Raw genomic sequence first — 17,363 nt, forward strand, 5'->3', positions numbered from 1 at the left:
TTTCTGTTAACGCTCATCCATTTCTTCTCCTTTTACTCTCTCGTATGTCTCGGCTTGTATTTCTCTTCAATTTTACGAACACCGTCGAAGAGTAGGGAAAACTTTTGCTCGGATCGATACAGAGGAGATACTAAGTGTTGGAGGGCTTTTCTTAGCCCAGGCTATGATGACACCTTCCAGGAATTACGCAACTACCCCCTCTGCTGGAGGAATTTTACGTCCTCTATGAATATATTCATAAGACTTACACCAGCATCGAAACATGTGTGTAGCCAATTTCGGATAAAGACTTTGATCGTTCTCCGCCTCACTAGCTTCGTAATTAAAGCAACTGAACGTTCCCATCACACTGGACGTCATCCCTTTGTGTCTGTTCCGTGTTCCCCAGGAGAAGATGCATAAGCTGCTGGAGGTGTATGAGCGTCTGGGGGGCGAGGAGGACATCGTGAACCCGGCCAACGAGCTCATCAAGGAGGGCCACATCAAAAAGATGTCGGCCAAAAACGGCACGGCGCAGGATCGATACCTCTACCTGGTGAGAAGGTCCCTCCCCTCACTGGGACGCATTAACAGCGACAATGCACTTTACGTTTGCTCGCTCTCAGACCAGCCCTGACCGTCTCCCGTCTCTGGTTACCAGTTCAACAACATGGTGCTCTACTGCGTGCCAAAGCTCCGGCTGATGGGGCAGAAGTTCAGCGTCAGGGAGAGGATCGACATCGCTGGCATGGAGGTGAGGACGCACCTGACCTTTCTCCTGGCGGATCTATACTTGATAACAAAAGGCATCGTCTGTACTTGGGAGTGTGTAGAATAACCTCCGGCGTCCCCCACTCCCGTCCTTGTTCTCCCTGCTTCCGTCCACCAGGTGCAGGAGATTGTGAAGCAGAACCTCCCACACACGTTTGCCATCATCGGCAAGCAGCGTTCTCTGGAGCTGCAGGCCCGGTAATACACCCACTGCAGCAGGCATTCCAGGCCCTAAGGCTATTCTTTGATTTATTGTCACAGGTTTTTTTGTGTGTGGGTGTTTAAACTACAGAGACTAAAAGCATTATTTACAGCTCTTCTTTTCTTTTCAAAAGGGCTAGTTAGGATCTGTGCGGTAAAAGGTGACATGATTTTGGATGCAAACGACGACTAGAATGGAATGTTCTCATGGTCCGTTTCTATGATTTACAGGACAGCCGAGGAGAAGGAAGATTGGATACAGGTTAGGATCCCTTGAAAACACACATAACCCCACACACAGCAATCTCCATCCCTCTCTATCCCTCTCTCTATCCTTTTTCTCTGTTTTACTAAACCTTAGATAGCACATCCCCCTTTCTTTGCCCTAATTTGTCTGCAGAGTTCTGCTCTGTTGAATGGTATTAGTGGGGCTTTGCGCTGTGCGCTGTGTATTTGGGAATTGTGTTGTCTCATAAAGCTCCTCATTATTGCTAATTTATCCCATTACAGTTGAACAAAGCTGATTAAAACGCTTCATGGAGTATGAGGCGGGCCAGTTAAAACCACAGAATGGTTTGCTGGGTTTATTTTTTGGGGGGGGGGGGCGGCGGGCAGAGATTTTGAAGCTGTCTGCCTATGTGTCTTTCTTCCTAACAAAGTGGTCTGAATAAGTTAGTTTGGATGTGAAATACGGCGGCGAAATAGAGACACATTTTAAGAAACGGGTTGAATGGCGAATGTCCTCTCGAGAAACGTTGTAGATTCTAGTATAACCTTCTGGTCTTCTGCGGTGGGTCCTGAGGCTTTGATGGGATGACGACTGTTCGCCTCTGATGTAATTTCCCCGTAGCGTACACAGGCTGGCCGGCAGCGTTCACCACCGCCACACTCACTTTCTTTGTTCCTCTTTCGGACAGGAATAAATCCCATAATCGGTTCCCCCTTTCTCTTCTCTTTCTTGATTGCACTGTACACCAGCGAGCGAGAGAGGCCAAATGATGAGTATTCTCCCCTCTGATCTCCCCTCCTCTCAGGTGATCCTGGCCACTATTGAGAGGCACAAGCAGAACAGCGAGACCTTCAACAAAGCCTACAACAGCTCCTTCTCCCGGGAGGACGACCACCAGCCTGACTCACCGGTGAGTCAGCAGCCAGCGGCTCGATGATCAATGTATCTACGTATCGGCCCGGCCCACAGCCGTGAGTCTGGCTTACGGGATGTGACCGCGGTTCACTGCGGCTCTGTGTCACGGCCTGACTCTTTGTCTGTGTTCCAGATCGCTCAACCTCATTGAGTCCTAAAGTTATTTAATCACAAGTACAAGTCTCAAAGCATAAAGACCCCTCATTATTTGTAGCTCGGATGAACACACACATAGTGTGTCTGCGGGTCGTCGGGTTGTGAGGGCTCTTTTGTAAGCTTAAAGGGGAAGTCCAACTCCCAGTGTATACAAAAACTCTTCTGGGTCTCCTCTGACCCACTTTGAGACTGACTGGAGTTGGACCTCGGTCAAACGGCGCCGCAGCCAGTGGGAGCCTATTGCCATCTAGTGGTGGAAATGGGAACTTTGCAGCCCGAAGACTGAGAAACTCAGTATGTGTGTATTGTTTTTGTTCTCTTCAGGGGCCATGGACCAACACATCCATGGACTCAGATGGTGAACGCCTGCATGAAAGGGTAAAACTCACTCTGATCCATTCTAAGAAAGCACAGAGTCCATCATATTGATCCTCTAATATTACTATGTAACCCTGCATGTTTCCTGCCTTTTAGAATGAGTGTGGATGCATGTCACTTGGATAATGTTAAGTAACCACACCACATTATTGAAGCATGATTTTTATATATCAACCTAATTATATAAAGTCATTGACAAATACAAAGAAAATATTTTTTCATCAAATAATAAAAGTGATTTTTGTATACCCAACCATGATACCACTTCATATCAGCCTAAAATTTAACCAACAAAGCTGTGGACGATTCCAATGATCTACCCTTAGCTTATCCCTCTGTATATCTTGTGTCAATCATCCGACCCTCGAGACTATGTACCGCTGGTTCTCACATCTTTTACGGCTCTGGAATCATTTGATTGAAAGTAGGAAGAGAGTATAACAGGGCTTTACTGTGCACGTAGCGTCGGTATCTGGGGGTAATTACTTGTCCAGACTTCCATCAACACACTGCTTTCACCTGCCATGACGACACTGGGCTGTTCCGTGGGAACTAGGCTGGGATGTTTCCGGGCTTTAATGATTAGCCACAGTAAGTGTTAGCTCAGTGCTGAAGGCTACCAGAATGCTTTTCAAATGTATATTGAATGCCCACTGAATGATAACCTTGTATGAGTTCTTGATCATAATATCCCAGTGCTGGAACCGTCAGGGAGATGATTGACAGATACCATTTCATCTCCCTCAAACAGAATCTAACAGAGACAGAAGTGCATATTTGTAGCCAAGACAACAAGCTCGGTCTGTCGCTCCATGGAAACATGGCACGGAGAGAATATGACTCTCACACTTCCTCCCACAATGCATCTGCACTGTGAGAATGAAAAGATTGAGCCAGGGCTCTGAACAAGGCTCCAAACTTTTCCCTTTTACAGTAAGCCTGCATTGTGTTCATCTGGCCAAGCTAACCTGATACTCAAAACCTCTCTCTCTCTCTCTCTCTCTCTCTCTCTCTCTCTCTCTCTCTCTCTCTCTCTCTCTCTCTCTCTCTCTCTCTCTCTCTCTCTCTCTCTCTCTCTCTCTCTCTCTCTCTCTCTCTCTCTCTCTCTCTCTCTCTCTCTCTCTCTCTCTCTCTCCCCCCCCCCCCCCCCCCTGCAGAAGAGTTCCAGGAAGAAGGACAAGGAGAAGCAGACTTGCAAGGGCTGCAGCGAGAGCTTCAACTTCACCAAGCGAAAACACCACTGCAAGTCTTGTGGAGCGGTAAGCACAGACAAGGAGGAGGAGAAAAGAATAGGGAGGGGGGAGGGGTCTGTTGGTGTTGGAGAGTCATGGCACAAGTGGAAAAAATGTATTTGGACAATAAATTACAAACCGCTGTGTCTTTTGACCTCATCTTTGTCTGTCTGACTCTTTCTATGTATATATATATATATATATATATATATATATATATATATATATATTCATATTCATATTCATACAGGCCATCTGTGCAAAGTGTTCCAAGAGTCTGGACAACAAGACCAGCCGTGTGTGTCCAGAGTGCTTCGACGCCAGCGTCAGCCTGGAGGGCTTCTTGGCGTGCGGCGACCAGAAGAGGAAAGCGGCTCCAGAGGTAATCTCAGATCCCGTGTCCTTCCATGTCATAGCAGAACCTGTGGTTGAGGCGACCCAGAGCCTGGGCAAGAAACAAGAAACTGGAGGGACAGACTTGTTTCCTGTTTCGTTAAGGAGATATAGTACATAAGAGAAGCCCATTTGTGCGATTTTTAATAACCTGCAGTGGCCAGTGTATACGGTGGTGGTTATACACTTTACAGATGCTTTTCTGCAGTTTACTACTGCTGGCCGAGTTTGTGTTGGCTTATTACGCGCTTACATATCTCCGCCTCAAACAACATAATTGATTGAACAAACGTAAGTAAGTGCTCCATTCACCCAGATTTAAGCTTCCCTGAAATCAGGCTTTTGAATTAATCGAGTCTGATTTGTGGAACTAGCGCAGAGGTAACGGGCCCTTCACGTTCATTCAAGTGCACACACTCAAGTGCAAACAAACACATACATGCACGCACATACACACACATACATACATACATAGATACATACACACATACATACATACATACATACATACATACATACATACATACATACATACATACATACATACATACATACATACATACATACATACATACATACATACATACATACATACATATGCACACAATCATACATACACACGGACACATACACATGCATACACACACACACACACACACACACACACACACACACACACACACACACACACACACACACACACACACACACACACACACACACACACACACACACACACACACACACACACACACACACACACACGCATACACGGACATAGTGTCTGGGTGCAGTGTCTGCAGAACAGCCTTGTGTGCTCCAGTGGGGTCGGTGTCTCCCAGTGCTCATTGTCAGTCGGGGCTGTTCAGCAGCCAGCAGCGCTGCCGGAGCCCTCTGCCCCCTCCTGGAAGAAGCCCACCATTGTGTCCTCCGGAGTTCAGCACAGTGTCTCTTGTAGCCCTCACACTCACTCTGTTGTCCAAGGACGACAGTATGTCCCTGTTTGATGATGTGGTGCACTTCCGTAATCAATGCACACACACACGCACACGCACACTCACACTCACACGCACACACACATGCACACACATCTATAAATAAAGACACAAACGTACATATACACATACTGATTTAATATTCAGGCACAAACACACACACACACATGCACACACATCTATAAATAAAAACAAAAACGTGCACATATAAATACTAATTTATTATTCAGGCACACATACACACAAACACACACATGCATATCTATTAATAAAATCTCACACAAACTCGGAACAACCTATGCACACAAACACAAACACACATGCTGAATATTCTTGCACCATACACACACACTTTCTCACAAACACACACACCGACACACCGACACACACACACACACACACACACACACACACACACACACACACACACACACACACACACACATACATATACACACACACACTCACCCAAGTATATCTGCATAGAAAAGGGAAAGTCATCGTGATGCAAGCATGATAATGACATCGGAGATTGGTTCTTAGTGAGGCTCATACATCATTGCTGAGTAAGCTGCATCAGGTGTAAGTCAGGGACACCCTACAGGACATATAATCTCATTAAAGGGCTAAGCTAGCTGTGGGTTAGGGGGTTTAGTCCAGGGATGTCTGCATTTAATTTAAACTGGACGAACAACGTTGTCCTAGATCGTCTATTATAGTGACATCCCAGCCTCTTTTCAAGCCCAGATGTAATCTCCTTTATTTGAGCCAAGCAACGCTGGTATCACTTCATCACTCAAATCAGAAAGTGGCGCTCTGCATGCTATATGGTCGAACACCACATGGGGGCGCCGCTGGTTCTGTCCTTGGCAGAGGAGTTTAAGCCCAGGTTCACTGTACAAATCTGTCTGCGTCCTACATTCTCCTATGCTTAGACTGTGTTGCGTAACCCAGTACAGTTGGAGGGACGCCACTGTCATTTGCTCATTGCATATACATCCCCAAACAAGACCATCTCAATTTGATCATGTTTACAACTACTGAGGGGACTTCCAAGGGGTTACTTTGAGTAGCAGAATATCATCAGTATGCTAACCTACTAGTATGTGGAATCATTTTCTTATTTTCGATTGATATGTTACATGTTATCAGAGTGCAAATTTATGTTAGTGTCGCTTTATATATAATAAAACACCATGTCATTTATACATTCTATCCCAATCTCTATCACCGATTGCCCGTGCCATAGTGCTCAGGTGTTCTGCAGGTTCTCCTCACTCCCCTTTTCCCAGGTTTGAAGGTCTCTATGGCCGTAGAGAAGAGAATGTGGCTGTGTGACCGCGGTACTGATACCGTCGTGTACCGTGTGGACTCTCCACAGAGACAGACCTCGCTGACGGGGGAGAACTGCCTGCTGTGTGGCTACCTCCAGCTGCAGGACAAGGGGAAGAGCTGGAGCAAAATGTGGGCTGGGGTCGCCAAGGCTGAGCCCCTGGTGCTCTACCTGCAGAGCAGTGGACAGGTGAGAAGAGTTCATTGAATTATCAACATGCACTGATCGGCACCTCTCCCTATTCGTGTGTGTGTGTGTGTGTGTGTGTCTATGTGTGTGCGTGTGCGTGTGCGTGTGCGTGCGTCCGCACGGATTTGCGTAGTTAACACCGTCTCTAATGTCTCATTGTCTGATTGACTGACTCATCATCTTCGTCCTCATCATCATCATCGTCACAGTGAATGACTCAATGGGGACATCAGTGTGGAGGTCATGTAATTTCCTCTGTATTCACCGGACAATTGCAGCCAATCACGTGTGGGCAGCACCCCGCCTGTCCTTTATAGATAGAGGGAGCGATGTGATTGGTTGGATCTGGAGCACAGGGAGGAGATGATGCTGACGGGTTCAGAGGGTTTTATTTACAATACACTTAGAATATATGGTTATTGGACCCTCATGACGCTCCGTGGCGATCATCAAATGCCCACAAACTGTGAGTTAGTGTGAGTGTTGAATGTGATAGGAGTGGCCACCAGGTGCAATTGGGGACACGGTTTCCTGGCAACATTCCCCAGTAGGACTCTGTAGGGGGCAGAGAGTCACTCCGTAAACCCTTTATCCCTGCCCTTTCCCAGAATAATATCCCAGTCCCAGTGCAGAAAGCTGCACTCCCAGAGATTAGGATTAATAACTGGGATGAGCGTCCCCGGACCACGTTGGGGAGAGGGTGGGGGGGGGGCTGACTGCGGCATGCTGCAGTGCTGCTGGAGTTCATCCATCCAACTGAAACACAGGAAGTCACTATCGCTACCCAATGACATTTGTTCATGTGTGCATAATCAGGCACCTGCAGCTAGACCATACAAGATGGATTCCTTGAACCAATCACAGAAGATATTCCCTGATTGCTCAGAAATGACACTGGACCAGTCTAAAATGAAAATCGCCACATCCAGGGGCAGGCCCAGTGAACTCAAAGCGGATATCGTCCGAGAACATTTCCCTCTCTTAAAGCTTAGGGCACCCCTTTGAGTCGCTCTGGGTCAAAGCCCCTCTGCTCATACCCTGATCCCGTGTGTCCCGCCTCTCTCTGTGCAGGACATGAAGGGCGCGCGGGCGGTGCCGCTGCCCGGCTTCGAGGTGACCGTGGTCTCACCGCCGCTGTCCGACAAGTCGGACGCCAAGCACGCCTTCCGGCTGACCCACGCCCCGCAGACGCTCGTTTTCGCCGCGCACGACGGCGAGCTCCTCGCCAAGTGGGTGGAGCTCCTCACCAAAGCCTCCCGCGGGGAGTCCCCCACGGACGGGGCCGGGGCCACTCAGACTGACCACAGGAAGAGCCAATAGGAGTGGCCCAATGTCGACGCCACAGGACTCTTTGCCCCTCCCTCCATGCCCCCTCCCGGCTCCCCCTCTCCGCCCCCTGTGTACAGAGCACACATTACTTGAATTTACTTTACCTTGGCACTTTTTTTTGTTTGTTTGTTTACGTTGTTGTTGTTATTGATTGTGAATCTTTTTTAAAAGGACCACTAGTTTCTGTTTTTCGCTACTCCCCCGTCATATCTCTCTCTCTCTCTCTCTCTCTCTCTCTCTCTCTCTCTCCCTCCATCCCTCCACGCTCTCTCCCCTCTGTGCCTCCAGACCCGGTCCCTCCTGTACGTGGTTGGGTTTATATGCGAGGATAAAGCTTTTAAAGAAGTCGTTTTGCTCGGTAACATAGCTGAAGAAAGCATTTATAAGATGGTTCCCGTGATGATTTTTGTTGTCTTTTTTTTTAAGATGAAGAAGTTTGTTTGTACATTCAGTGACCATGTTGTGAAGCATTAACTCTAATATGTATGTCATTCGGATTTAGGTGTATGTGTGAGTGTGAGTGCGTATGTGTGTGTGCCTGCATCTGTATGCATGTGTGTGTGTGTGTGTGTGTGTGTGTTTGTGTGTGTACATGCGTGTGCACAGGAGTGCCCGCATGGCTCCAGTGTTCATTGGGTTATTGAATGTTAATGTTTAAAGTTTCTTTCGGACCCCAGCGCCACGGCCCTCCCTGACCCCGCCCTAGGCCAGGGCACGCGTGGCCGTTCAGTATTGTACAGTAATTATACTCGTAGTGAGATGTAAAGGAGAAGCAAAGCGACAAAAAAAGAGGATGTTTTAACTTAAAATAGAAAGAAGAAGTAGATAGAAGACGTTTAAGCTTGTGGCTGGCCACCTGTCTCCCCTCCCACCATTGTCCTCCAAGTAGACTATCCCCTTCCAAAGCCTGTATGACGTACCGTTAATAAAACCTCTCTGTCTGTATTCTTTTGGTGGTTGGTCTGAGCCAGGCTCTTCTGTGATCCCCGTTCAAGAGTCTGTTTGGATTAGTTGAATCGTCATGTTATTATGGATCAGAAAGGCAAGATTGTTACCGTACCTGCACGGTTTCGTGTTTCCAAAGTCGTTTTTTAAATTGTTATGTTTTATTGAATAATGAAAGAACTGCATATTGCCGCACATATTGTGACCTAGAAATTGAACGCAAAGTGGACGTCGAGAGAATGATTTTGTAATGGGAAATCCAAATGACTATCGAGACCTTTTATACCAGGAGAGGATGGAGACGCATCACATGATCGTCGGGCTGGATCACAGAAGGCAGTTTAAAACTGAAACTGAATATGAATCAATCTCCTATTTAATCTCGCACCGCCTGTCCAGTCCTTCTCTTGCTATATTTTTCTGGATAGACTACCCAGAGTGTTTTTTCACCCTAGCGCCCGTATCGGCGGTTTTATTCCAACATTACTGTTGGAAATGTGCCAGAAACTGCGATACCGTACTGTAAGACCCTCCTCCCAGCAGCACAAGCTTTCACATAAAGTACTTAATAATCATTGGTTCTCTGTTTGCATGAAAACCCACTCATATTTATAAACCTCGCTCTACAAACCTTGCTGACCCGCTTTAACTCCCCTAGCCCACCCCTCCCTTTTATTTGAATTTGATTCCCTTTTCTGTTTTGCTCCAAAATGGGTTCTTGTTGTACTGTAAGTAAGCAGAGTCAGTATTGCGTGTGTTAACCAGAGTTGTGCACAGTGGAAGAGCAGTCAAGCATATCATCAATAAATGGACAGCAGGGTTCATTCAGAACCCTGCTGTCGTATCTTAAGATCTTTAATGCCTTGTGAGTTTATGTCTGGCGCCCTCTCTTGCTTGGAGAATCTATTTTTACTTTCTCTATCTTTCTTTGCATTTCAACATCATCTGCTAATGTTCCTCTGGCTGAGATCTAAAAGTGTATGCTCACACATTGATATTATACGCCAAGTATCAGATGAAATGCCAACCGAGATGTGATTTTGATCTGCAAATGCCAGAATACAGACATACATACTGTGTGTGTGTGTGCGCGTGCGTGCGTGGGTGCGTGCGTGCGTGTGCATGTTTGAGCTAAAAAGGGACATCACTGGTAAGTTTTGACCTCTGGGGGTCAACGTTTTGGAGATGACCAGCTTGATCTGTTAATAGGAACGCAACACAAAACACCAATCATTAGCATCATCATCAACAACACCCCGGTCACCGTGAGGACAGCACTGCACAGCCCGGCCCTGGAGTGCCTCAACAGAAGCTTGGCAACAGAAAAGCGGATGCTTCAACCTGGAAGCACCAGATAATGAACGTCAAGTCATGAGAGTAATGCGTCACTGCGATCTGTGTAATGGCCGCTCATGCTCTTGCACCAGTGGCAATAGCTTTGACACAAAACGCTGTAAAGAGCCTTGTGTAAATAACACTTGATGATGCATTTCAAACAGTTTTTTTTTTTTTTTATGTTTGTATAATATAAAAAATTATACATTGATGAAAAATAGTGATATTTATATGCTGGTTATTTCTGTCAAATGTAAAGATGAATATGGTTGTGTTGGGCAGAAACACTGGTACAGCCTTAACTTTCCTTACCTCTTGATTAAGATCAGTCAGTACCGTATTCCCTCTCATGTGGGTGCTATCTCTCCCTCTCTCTCTTTCTCTCTCTCTCAGGCTCTCTCTTTGTTCCCAATGTTTCCTCACACTCGTATACGCCTTTCGTTTAACGTGAGGCATGCAGTCGTACACTTGTTATTGTGATTCTCCACAAAGCCGCGAGCTATGGAAGGGCATTGTGAACCATAACCATTTTATTTATGGCCATTTCAACAGCGTGTGTCAAAATGAGGAATTGAAGGTTGCTGGAAGCCGTGGGGCAGAGATAGAGCACAAACTGCTGACTGCCCGCTTCTTACAGCTTACATACATATACTGTACAGCCCATGAAGCCCTGCTGTCTGCCACAGGACAGACACCCTGCTGTGACAAGCCCTCACTTCTGCACTTCTTCTCCAGGGGGCGGATTTTATTCTTCCACAAAGCATGAAGGTCCCATGTTAAGATGGGGAGCTTTTCCATCTTTTAAGGTAGACGCACCATTCATATAATGAGAGCGATGGAAAGGGCAGTGGAGGTGCTAGTATGAATGTGCTTCAGCTAGATGTGTGTGTGTGTGTGTGTGTGTGTGTGTGTGTGTGTGTGTGTGTGTGTGTGTGTGTGTGTGTGTGTGTGTGTGTGTGTGTGTGTGTGTGTGTGTGTGTGTGTGTTAATATGTTAACATGAGCAGGGGCAGTGTGCTACCCACACAAAAGGTAACGCTGGTTGAACAGAGCAGGTGCTGTAGCTGTTTATATCTGTTTCTTTGCATCCACTGTCACTTAACTTTCATTTCCTGCTCCTCTCACCTCTGCCCTAATTGTCTGCTTTGCATCCACATCCTGTGATGTTGTCTGCCATCCCCCAACCAATGTCTTCCTCTCTTCCCTCCTTGTTGATTTTAAACTTTTTTTCTACTCTGATATCTTTTGTTTTATTATTTCCAATGCTTAAAGATTTATGATTCATTAGACACATCTTTGGCATTCAAGTTCACGACAGTCAACAAAGCTTCATGGTACAATGAGTTTTACATTAGGGCTGGCATCTTTGCAGACATAACTCAAACAAAAACAAGGTTCAGCAAAACAAATATGTAACCACTTCCTTTCTGCACAGGAAGTGGCTTCAACCGCTCACTTTGTTACCGTTATCCTTAACTATCTGTGGTAATTGTCACACAACTCTAGCAGGGGAACATGTTGCAAAAGCAACGTTAGTTTAAATGTACAGATGAATGTAACTCATAATCATGTGCCTAGTTTTAACATCTTAAACATGTAGATGATTACACCAGGAGTTACATCATAGTGAGGAAAGGAATTCAGCCTCACTTAATTATTTACTACTTGGTGATGAGTGGATGCAACAGAACTTTTCGATTTCATTTATCACAAAACCAATGCAGAGCACAAACTAAACAACTCATTCACAATCACGGCCAATAAATGCAGCCAACATATGGGCTAATTAGAACCGCCATGGTGTAACTTGAGTCAGGTCTATCTGGGAGTCCTGTTTTGCCAGAGAATAACCTATCTATGAAAGCTCTATTGACGAGTAGTGATGACTCAGCATTAGATTGCCTTCACAGGATTAGAAACTTTACAACTATTTTAATAGTTGTTTAATAAACAATACAAAAAAGTTAGCTTCAACAACAAATGCCTCCCTGTGTTCACCTACAATGTACTCCTACACAGGCCTAATAATCTTTCCAAATGATTGTATCTTCATTAGATATAGAGAAAAAAAACGTTTTGAAACTAGGCTCATACCGAAACTATAATCTTTGAAACTGGAAACCCAGACGCAGCCAAAACAGTGGTGTAAAGGTGCTAGTATGCCTGAGCCCGCCATCAGAAGAGAGCAGTTCAGATCAAACGCAATGAGGAACATAACGATGAAAACCAATGCTACAGTGTGTGTGTGTGCATGCGTGGTCGTGCTCTATTTGTGTGTGTGCGTGCATGCACACATGCATATGTGTGCTTGTGTGGTTGCATGTGTGTGTGTGTGTGTGTGTGTGTGTGTGTGTGTGTGTGTGTGTGTGTGTGTGTGTGTGTGTGTGTGTGTGTGTGTGTGTGTGTGTGGTGTGTGTGGTCCCATGTGTTACCACGTACGTGTTAACTCATCTCTTCCAGTGTTTTTTTGGGGGGGCGCCCACAGCCTCGTCGGGTCGCCTTCCTGTTAGCACCTTAATGGAGGGAGTTCCTTTCTCTCACTACATGAATAAACCCTCAGTTCCCCACACAGACAGCGTGATGAGAGGCTGCTGGCCAAGCGTCGAGCGGACCTGCCGGGGGTGTCCTGCTGGGGGAGAGATGACGGGTGTGCTGGCTTTTAGTCTGACTCTTAACTGTCTGCTAATCTGTCTTGCCTCTCCTTTGTATTCCACGAGACTATTCCACCTGGCTCACAGCACAAAACAAACGTTGGATCATCTCTCTCTCTCTTGTGTTACTTCCCATAATCCTCCTGTGGTGCACGTCTCATGCTGTCTCTTGGCCTGATATGGCAGTGTCTCAGAAAGGCTGGATGGTCTAAACGTCCTTCTCTCAAAGAGCCATTTTTCCTGCCTGGCATCTTGTGTTAGACTCTGTGGCCAGCCTTACCCCAGTGCCCCAGTCAGGCTGGGGGCCTGGCAGCGGCAGCCTCCCTCTCAGACCCAAAAATCCATGAGATCCATGTTACCTCTGAAGACTAGGAAAGCCCTTGTAGTGATCCAACGTATATCCAGGTATCCAGGTATATACTCATGTGTTTTGTCACGATGACTGCCTTCAGAATGTGTGTAAGTGTGGGCTTGCATGCATGCATGAGTGCATGCCTACGTGCATGTATGTGAACACATTATGACCTCATTTTCGGTGCCTTTTTTAGGCACTGATCTCGGAAAGGACACTGTGAGAAGGTGAAATCCTCCCCCTTCTCACTGTCTCGCATTGGAGCTATTGTTATTATTATATTGTGTGTTTGTGTATATATATATATTAGATTGGGCTGGTGGAAGTTAGTCTTCCGTCCCGGTAGGGGGCAGTATAGTAATGTAGCTTTAGGTGAAGAATGTTCCCCCCCCCCTACTAATGGTCTGGCCCATACGGCCTTGATTGGGCCAAGTGGCATTTCCCTATTTAAGGGCTGCTCATTTGGTGTTTGGGGGCTGGAAGGTGGTGCTGGCTTGACGTGAGGCCAGTACGAAAGGTTATGATATCCTATGTTATGTATCTTAGTTTTGTTTGCTGACCGATGCAGTCATTTCCTTTTCGTTTGGAACGTTGCTATATTTTTGTGTGAATGTTTTGGAGACATTAAAACTTCACTTTTTTCTTAGTCCTCTGTCCGTTGCCCTCATTTTTGCCCACACTCGGAATTCCCAGTTGGCCGTATCCCAGATACGTGGGGCAACCACGCCGGTCCCTCACATTTGGTGGCAGTGGTGGGATCTTTTTTTCGACGCTTCTGAGAAACTGGAGAGACGAGGGGGAAGACGAGGACTCGGTGGACAACGAGGACGAGGCCGAATCTGGCGACGAATGGAGCAGAGGCTGTCCAGAGGGGTTCTACTGGAGATGGAGGAGGAAGACGGCCATGGTGAGGACCAGGCATCCGGCGGAGACCCGCCTGAGGAGTCGGACCTTACCGCAGTGCGTAGGCTCTTGGAGCGGGAGGCGTCCAAGCAGGAGCAGCGCTGGAGGAGTGTCCAGATGCAGCTGAACCAGCTCAGGGAGGACGTCGAGGCTGACCGGAGGCCTTCATCTGCACCAGCACCTGCACCAGCACCTGCACCAGCAGCGCCCGTGACCTGGCCCAGGGCGGCCATTCCCAGGCTGGAAGAGGATAAGGACATTTGAGCAGTACCTCATGACATTTGTGAGGTTATCAATGGCTTTGGCTGGCCAAGAGAGGATTGGGCCGTCTTTATAGTACCCTACCTCGCCGGCAAAGCACGCAGCGCCTATGTGGCGATGAACATGGGTCAGGCCACTGATCCCCTTGGTAAAGCGGCCTTTTCTGTGATTGTGTAACAGAGGCTGCTAAGGGGGAGACAGGGGTCGTGACCCCTTCGTTGTGGATCACTGCGCCTCACAGTGGCTGGATAGCATGAAGGACTCGAATGCTCGCATCACCCGCTGGTTCTTGGCACTGCAGCCATTTCATTTCACGGTGCAGTACCGGGCGGGAAGGCAGAATACTGTGGCAGACTTTTTGTCTCGCCATCCTGTTGGCGAAACTCCAGAGGTGGTGGGAAATGTGAGAAGGTGAAATCCTCCCCCTTCTCACTGTCTCGCATTGGAGCTATTGTTATTATTATATTGTGTGTTTGTGTATATATATATATATATATTAGATTGGGCTGGTGGAAGTTAGTCTTCCGTCCCGGTAGGGGGCAGTATAGTAATGTAGCTTTAGGTGAAGAATGTTCCCCCCCCCCTACTAATGGTCTGGCCCATACGGCCTTGATTGGGCCAAGTGGCATTTCCCTATTTAAGGGCTGCTCATTTGGTGTTTGGGGGCTGGAAGGTGGTGCTGGCTTGACGTGAGGCCAGTACGAAAGGTTATGATATCCTATGTTATGTATCTTAGTTTTGTTTGCTGACCGATGCAGTCATTTCCTTTTCGTTTGGAACGTTGCTATATTTTTGTGTGAATGTTTTGGAGACATTAAAACTTCACTTTTTTCTTAGTCCTCTGTCCGTTGCCCTCATTTTTGCCCACACTCGGAATTCCCAGTTGGCCGTATCCCAGATACGTGGGGCGACCACGCCGGTCCCTCACAGACACCTTCAGTGTCCTCTACCTCAAGCCATAGGGTGCTCCAGTTTGTTTGGTGCTGCTGGTTGTGCCCGGGTCGGCAGCGTGTTATGGTGCTCGTCCTAGTTAATCACCTCTGTGGCAGAGTGGTCCCACCAGCCCTCTTCTGCAACCCTTTATCAAGTGGAAGGCGGGGGGCTTTCCGCAGAGAACACACAGGCGACATGTCAGACCATAGTCTCACAAATCAAACTTTAAATTAATAGCTAAAGTCTGATGGAAGACGTTGAACATAAATCTGGGTTAAGTGAACGGAGCGTTACGCTTTCTTTTGCTTCATATTTCTTTTTGGCTGGAGGCGGGATCTGTAAGGGAATATTTGGCAAACACAAACTCGGCCTGCAGCAAGTAAATGTGTCTTTGAAGTTTTCAAATCAGTAATGTGTAGACGGGCCAATGTAAAAAATACACATATTCAAATCCCCGTCTGAAATCATCAACCACTAGAGACAATGAGTTTTCTTCGGTAGAAAATTTCCCTGACCAAACAGGGAACACGGTTTAACACCTGGACTTGCAGGGCTCAGGCTCTGTACCGTTTCCCCCCACCCCAGAAGTTATGCTACAACATTGTTGGGCTGCTGGATCTGAGATTAGCCAGACCCTACCTCTCTCCTCTCTCCTCACCTCTCTGTGTCTCTTCTGTCACGTCAGATTCACATAACCCGAATTTATTTTACTTACCTCATCATCCACCCTGCCAAATTCAGAAGAAATGTTAAATCAGGCAGAAGAACCACAGAAGAAGTACTTTAGTTTTATATTTATAGATAAAGTGACAAACATGGAGCAAATTCAAGCCAATCTCCGAACATTTCCCTCTCTTAAGGCCTCCCTCCCCCCTCTGCATGGAGGGAGCACAACGGGGGGGGGGGGGGCTGTCTAGGAGGGCAGCCACACAACCTGGAGGGCTACTGAGCACCAGAGACACACACACACTCATGTCTGGCGTCTCGCTGACATAATGGGACTCATTTGGTTTTTCACCAAGACTAGGGGCATAATGTGAGCACAGAATTCAGTACGGCCTCAACTCATTACAACAAGAGACACAGCAATCTGCGTCACTGCATTGAAATCTGCGTGAACAGCCATGGCACCCGACAAGTTCCTTGTATTAGCTCTGGCACAGGCATTCACCCTCTGCATAAGGTTCAAAAAAGTGTCTTCATTGTGTGCCCACAAAGGACCACAGACAAAAGGAATGAAAGCATTACCTTCAATTAGTCTAACCATGGTATGGGTACATCTGTGGTCTGTCTCTCTCTGAATGACTTTGGAGACTTTAAATTCTCTGTAAAATGACCTTTTTGTCTTCTTCTACAAATACGTGTTGTATTGGGTGTTGTGTTCGAGCTCATGTCTCGTGTCTGTGGGGTGTTGCCTTTTTTTGTGGTTCCTATCTCTGCTTCTCTTTTCTCCTCAATTGTGTTGGTAATACGTATGCATGAGTGGCCCAACCTGTGTACCAATGCATTTATGGGAACATGGCAACCTCAACCATAACAAATCCAGGAGAGAGAGAGAGAGAGAGAGAGAGAGAGAGAGAGAGAGAGAGAGAGAGAGAGGCCTATTGCATGTTGCACTTTCTGACAACAACGAAGTAAATTGAGAAAATCCTAATTCCTACGGTCCATGGGCTGCCCGATTATTCATAATGCATTCCATTAAATGCATATATACAATTCAGAATATATAGATATTGTTTTGTGTTGATTGATTTATTTTTTATATTATTGTTGTTTTAAAGCAAATGAAGAGAGAGATCGAGGGCGGGGAGAAAGCGTGCCAGCATGATAGAGACCGACATAAAGACAGAGAGATGGGGGGGGGGGGGGGGGGGGGGCGTGGCA

At 46.7% G+C, this 17,363-nt stretch overlaps 1 protein-coding gene across 1 annotated transcript in view; it reads left to right on the forward strand.

Moving 5' to 3' along the window:
- fgd (faciogenital dysplasia) overlaps positions 1-8,101 on the forward strand; it is a 52,923-nt gene extending 44,822 nt beyond the window's left edge. The window contains exons 10-19 of the mRNA XM_060043446.1: positions 389-535; positions 641-733; positions 869-948; positions 1,183-1,213; positions 1,986-2,090; positions 2,576-2,629; positions 3,787-3,888; positions 4,112-4,243; positions 6,631-6,771; positions 7,843-8,101. Of these exons, the coding sequence (XP_059899429.1) occupies positions 389-535; positions 641-733; positions 869-948; positions 1,183-1,213; positions 1,986-2,090; positions 2,576-2,629; positions 3,787-3,888; positions 4,112-4,243; positions 6,631-6,771; positions 7,843-8,091 (1,134 nt within the window). The 3' untranslated portion in view covers positions 8,092-8,101. The remainder of the gene's footprint in view (positions 1-388; positions 536-640; positions 734-868; positions 949-1,182; positions 1,214-1,985; positions 2,091-2,575; positions 2,630-3,786; positions 3,889-4,111; positions 4,244-6,630; positions 6,772-7,842) is intronic.
- Positions 8,102-17,363: the final 9,262 nt, after the last annotated feature.

The sequence above is a fragment of the Gadus macrocephalus genome, chromosome 1 (assembly GCF_031168955.1).
Source record: "Gadus macrocephalus chromosome 1, ASM3116895v1".
Lineage (NCBI taxonomy): Eukaryota > Metazoa > Chordata > Actinopteri > Gadiformes > Gadidae > Gadus > Gadus macrocephalus.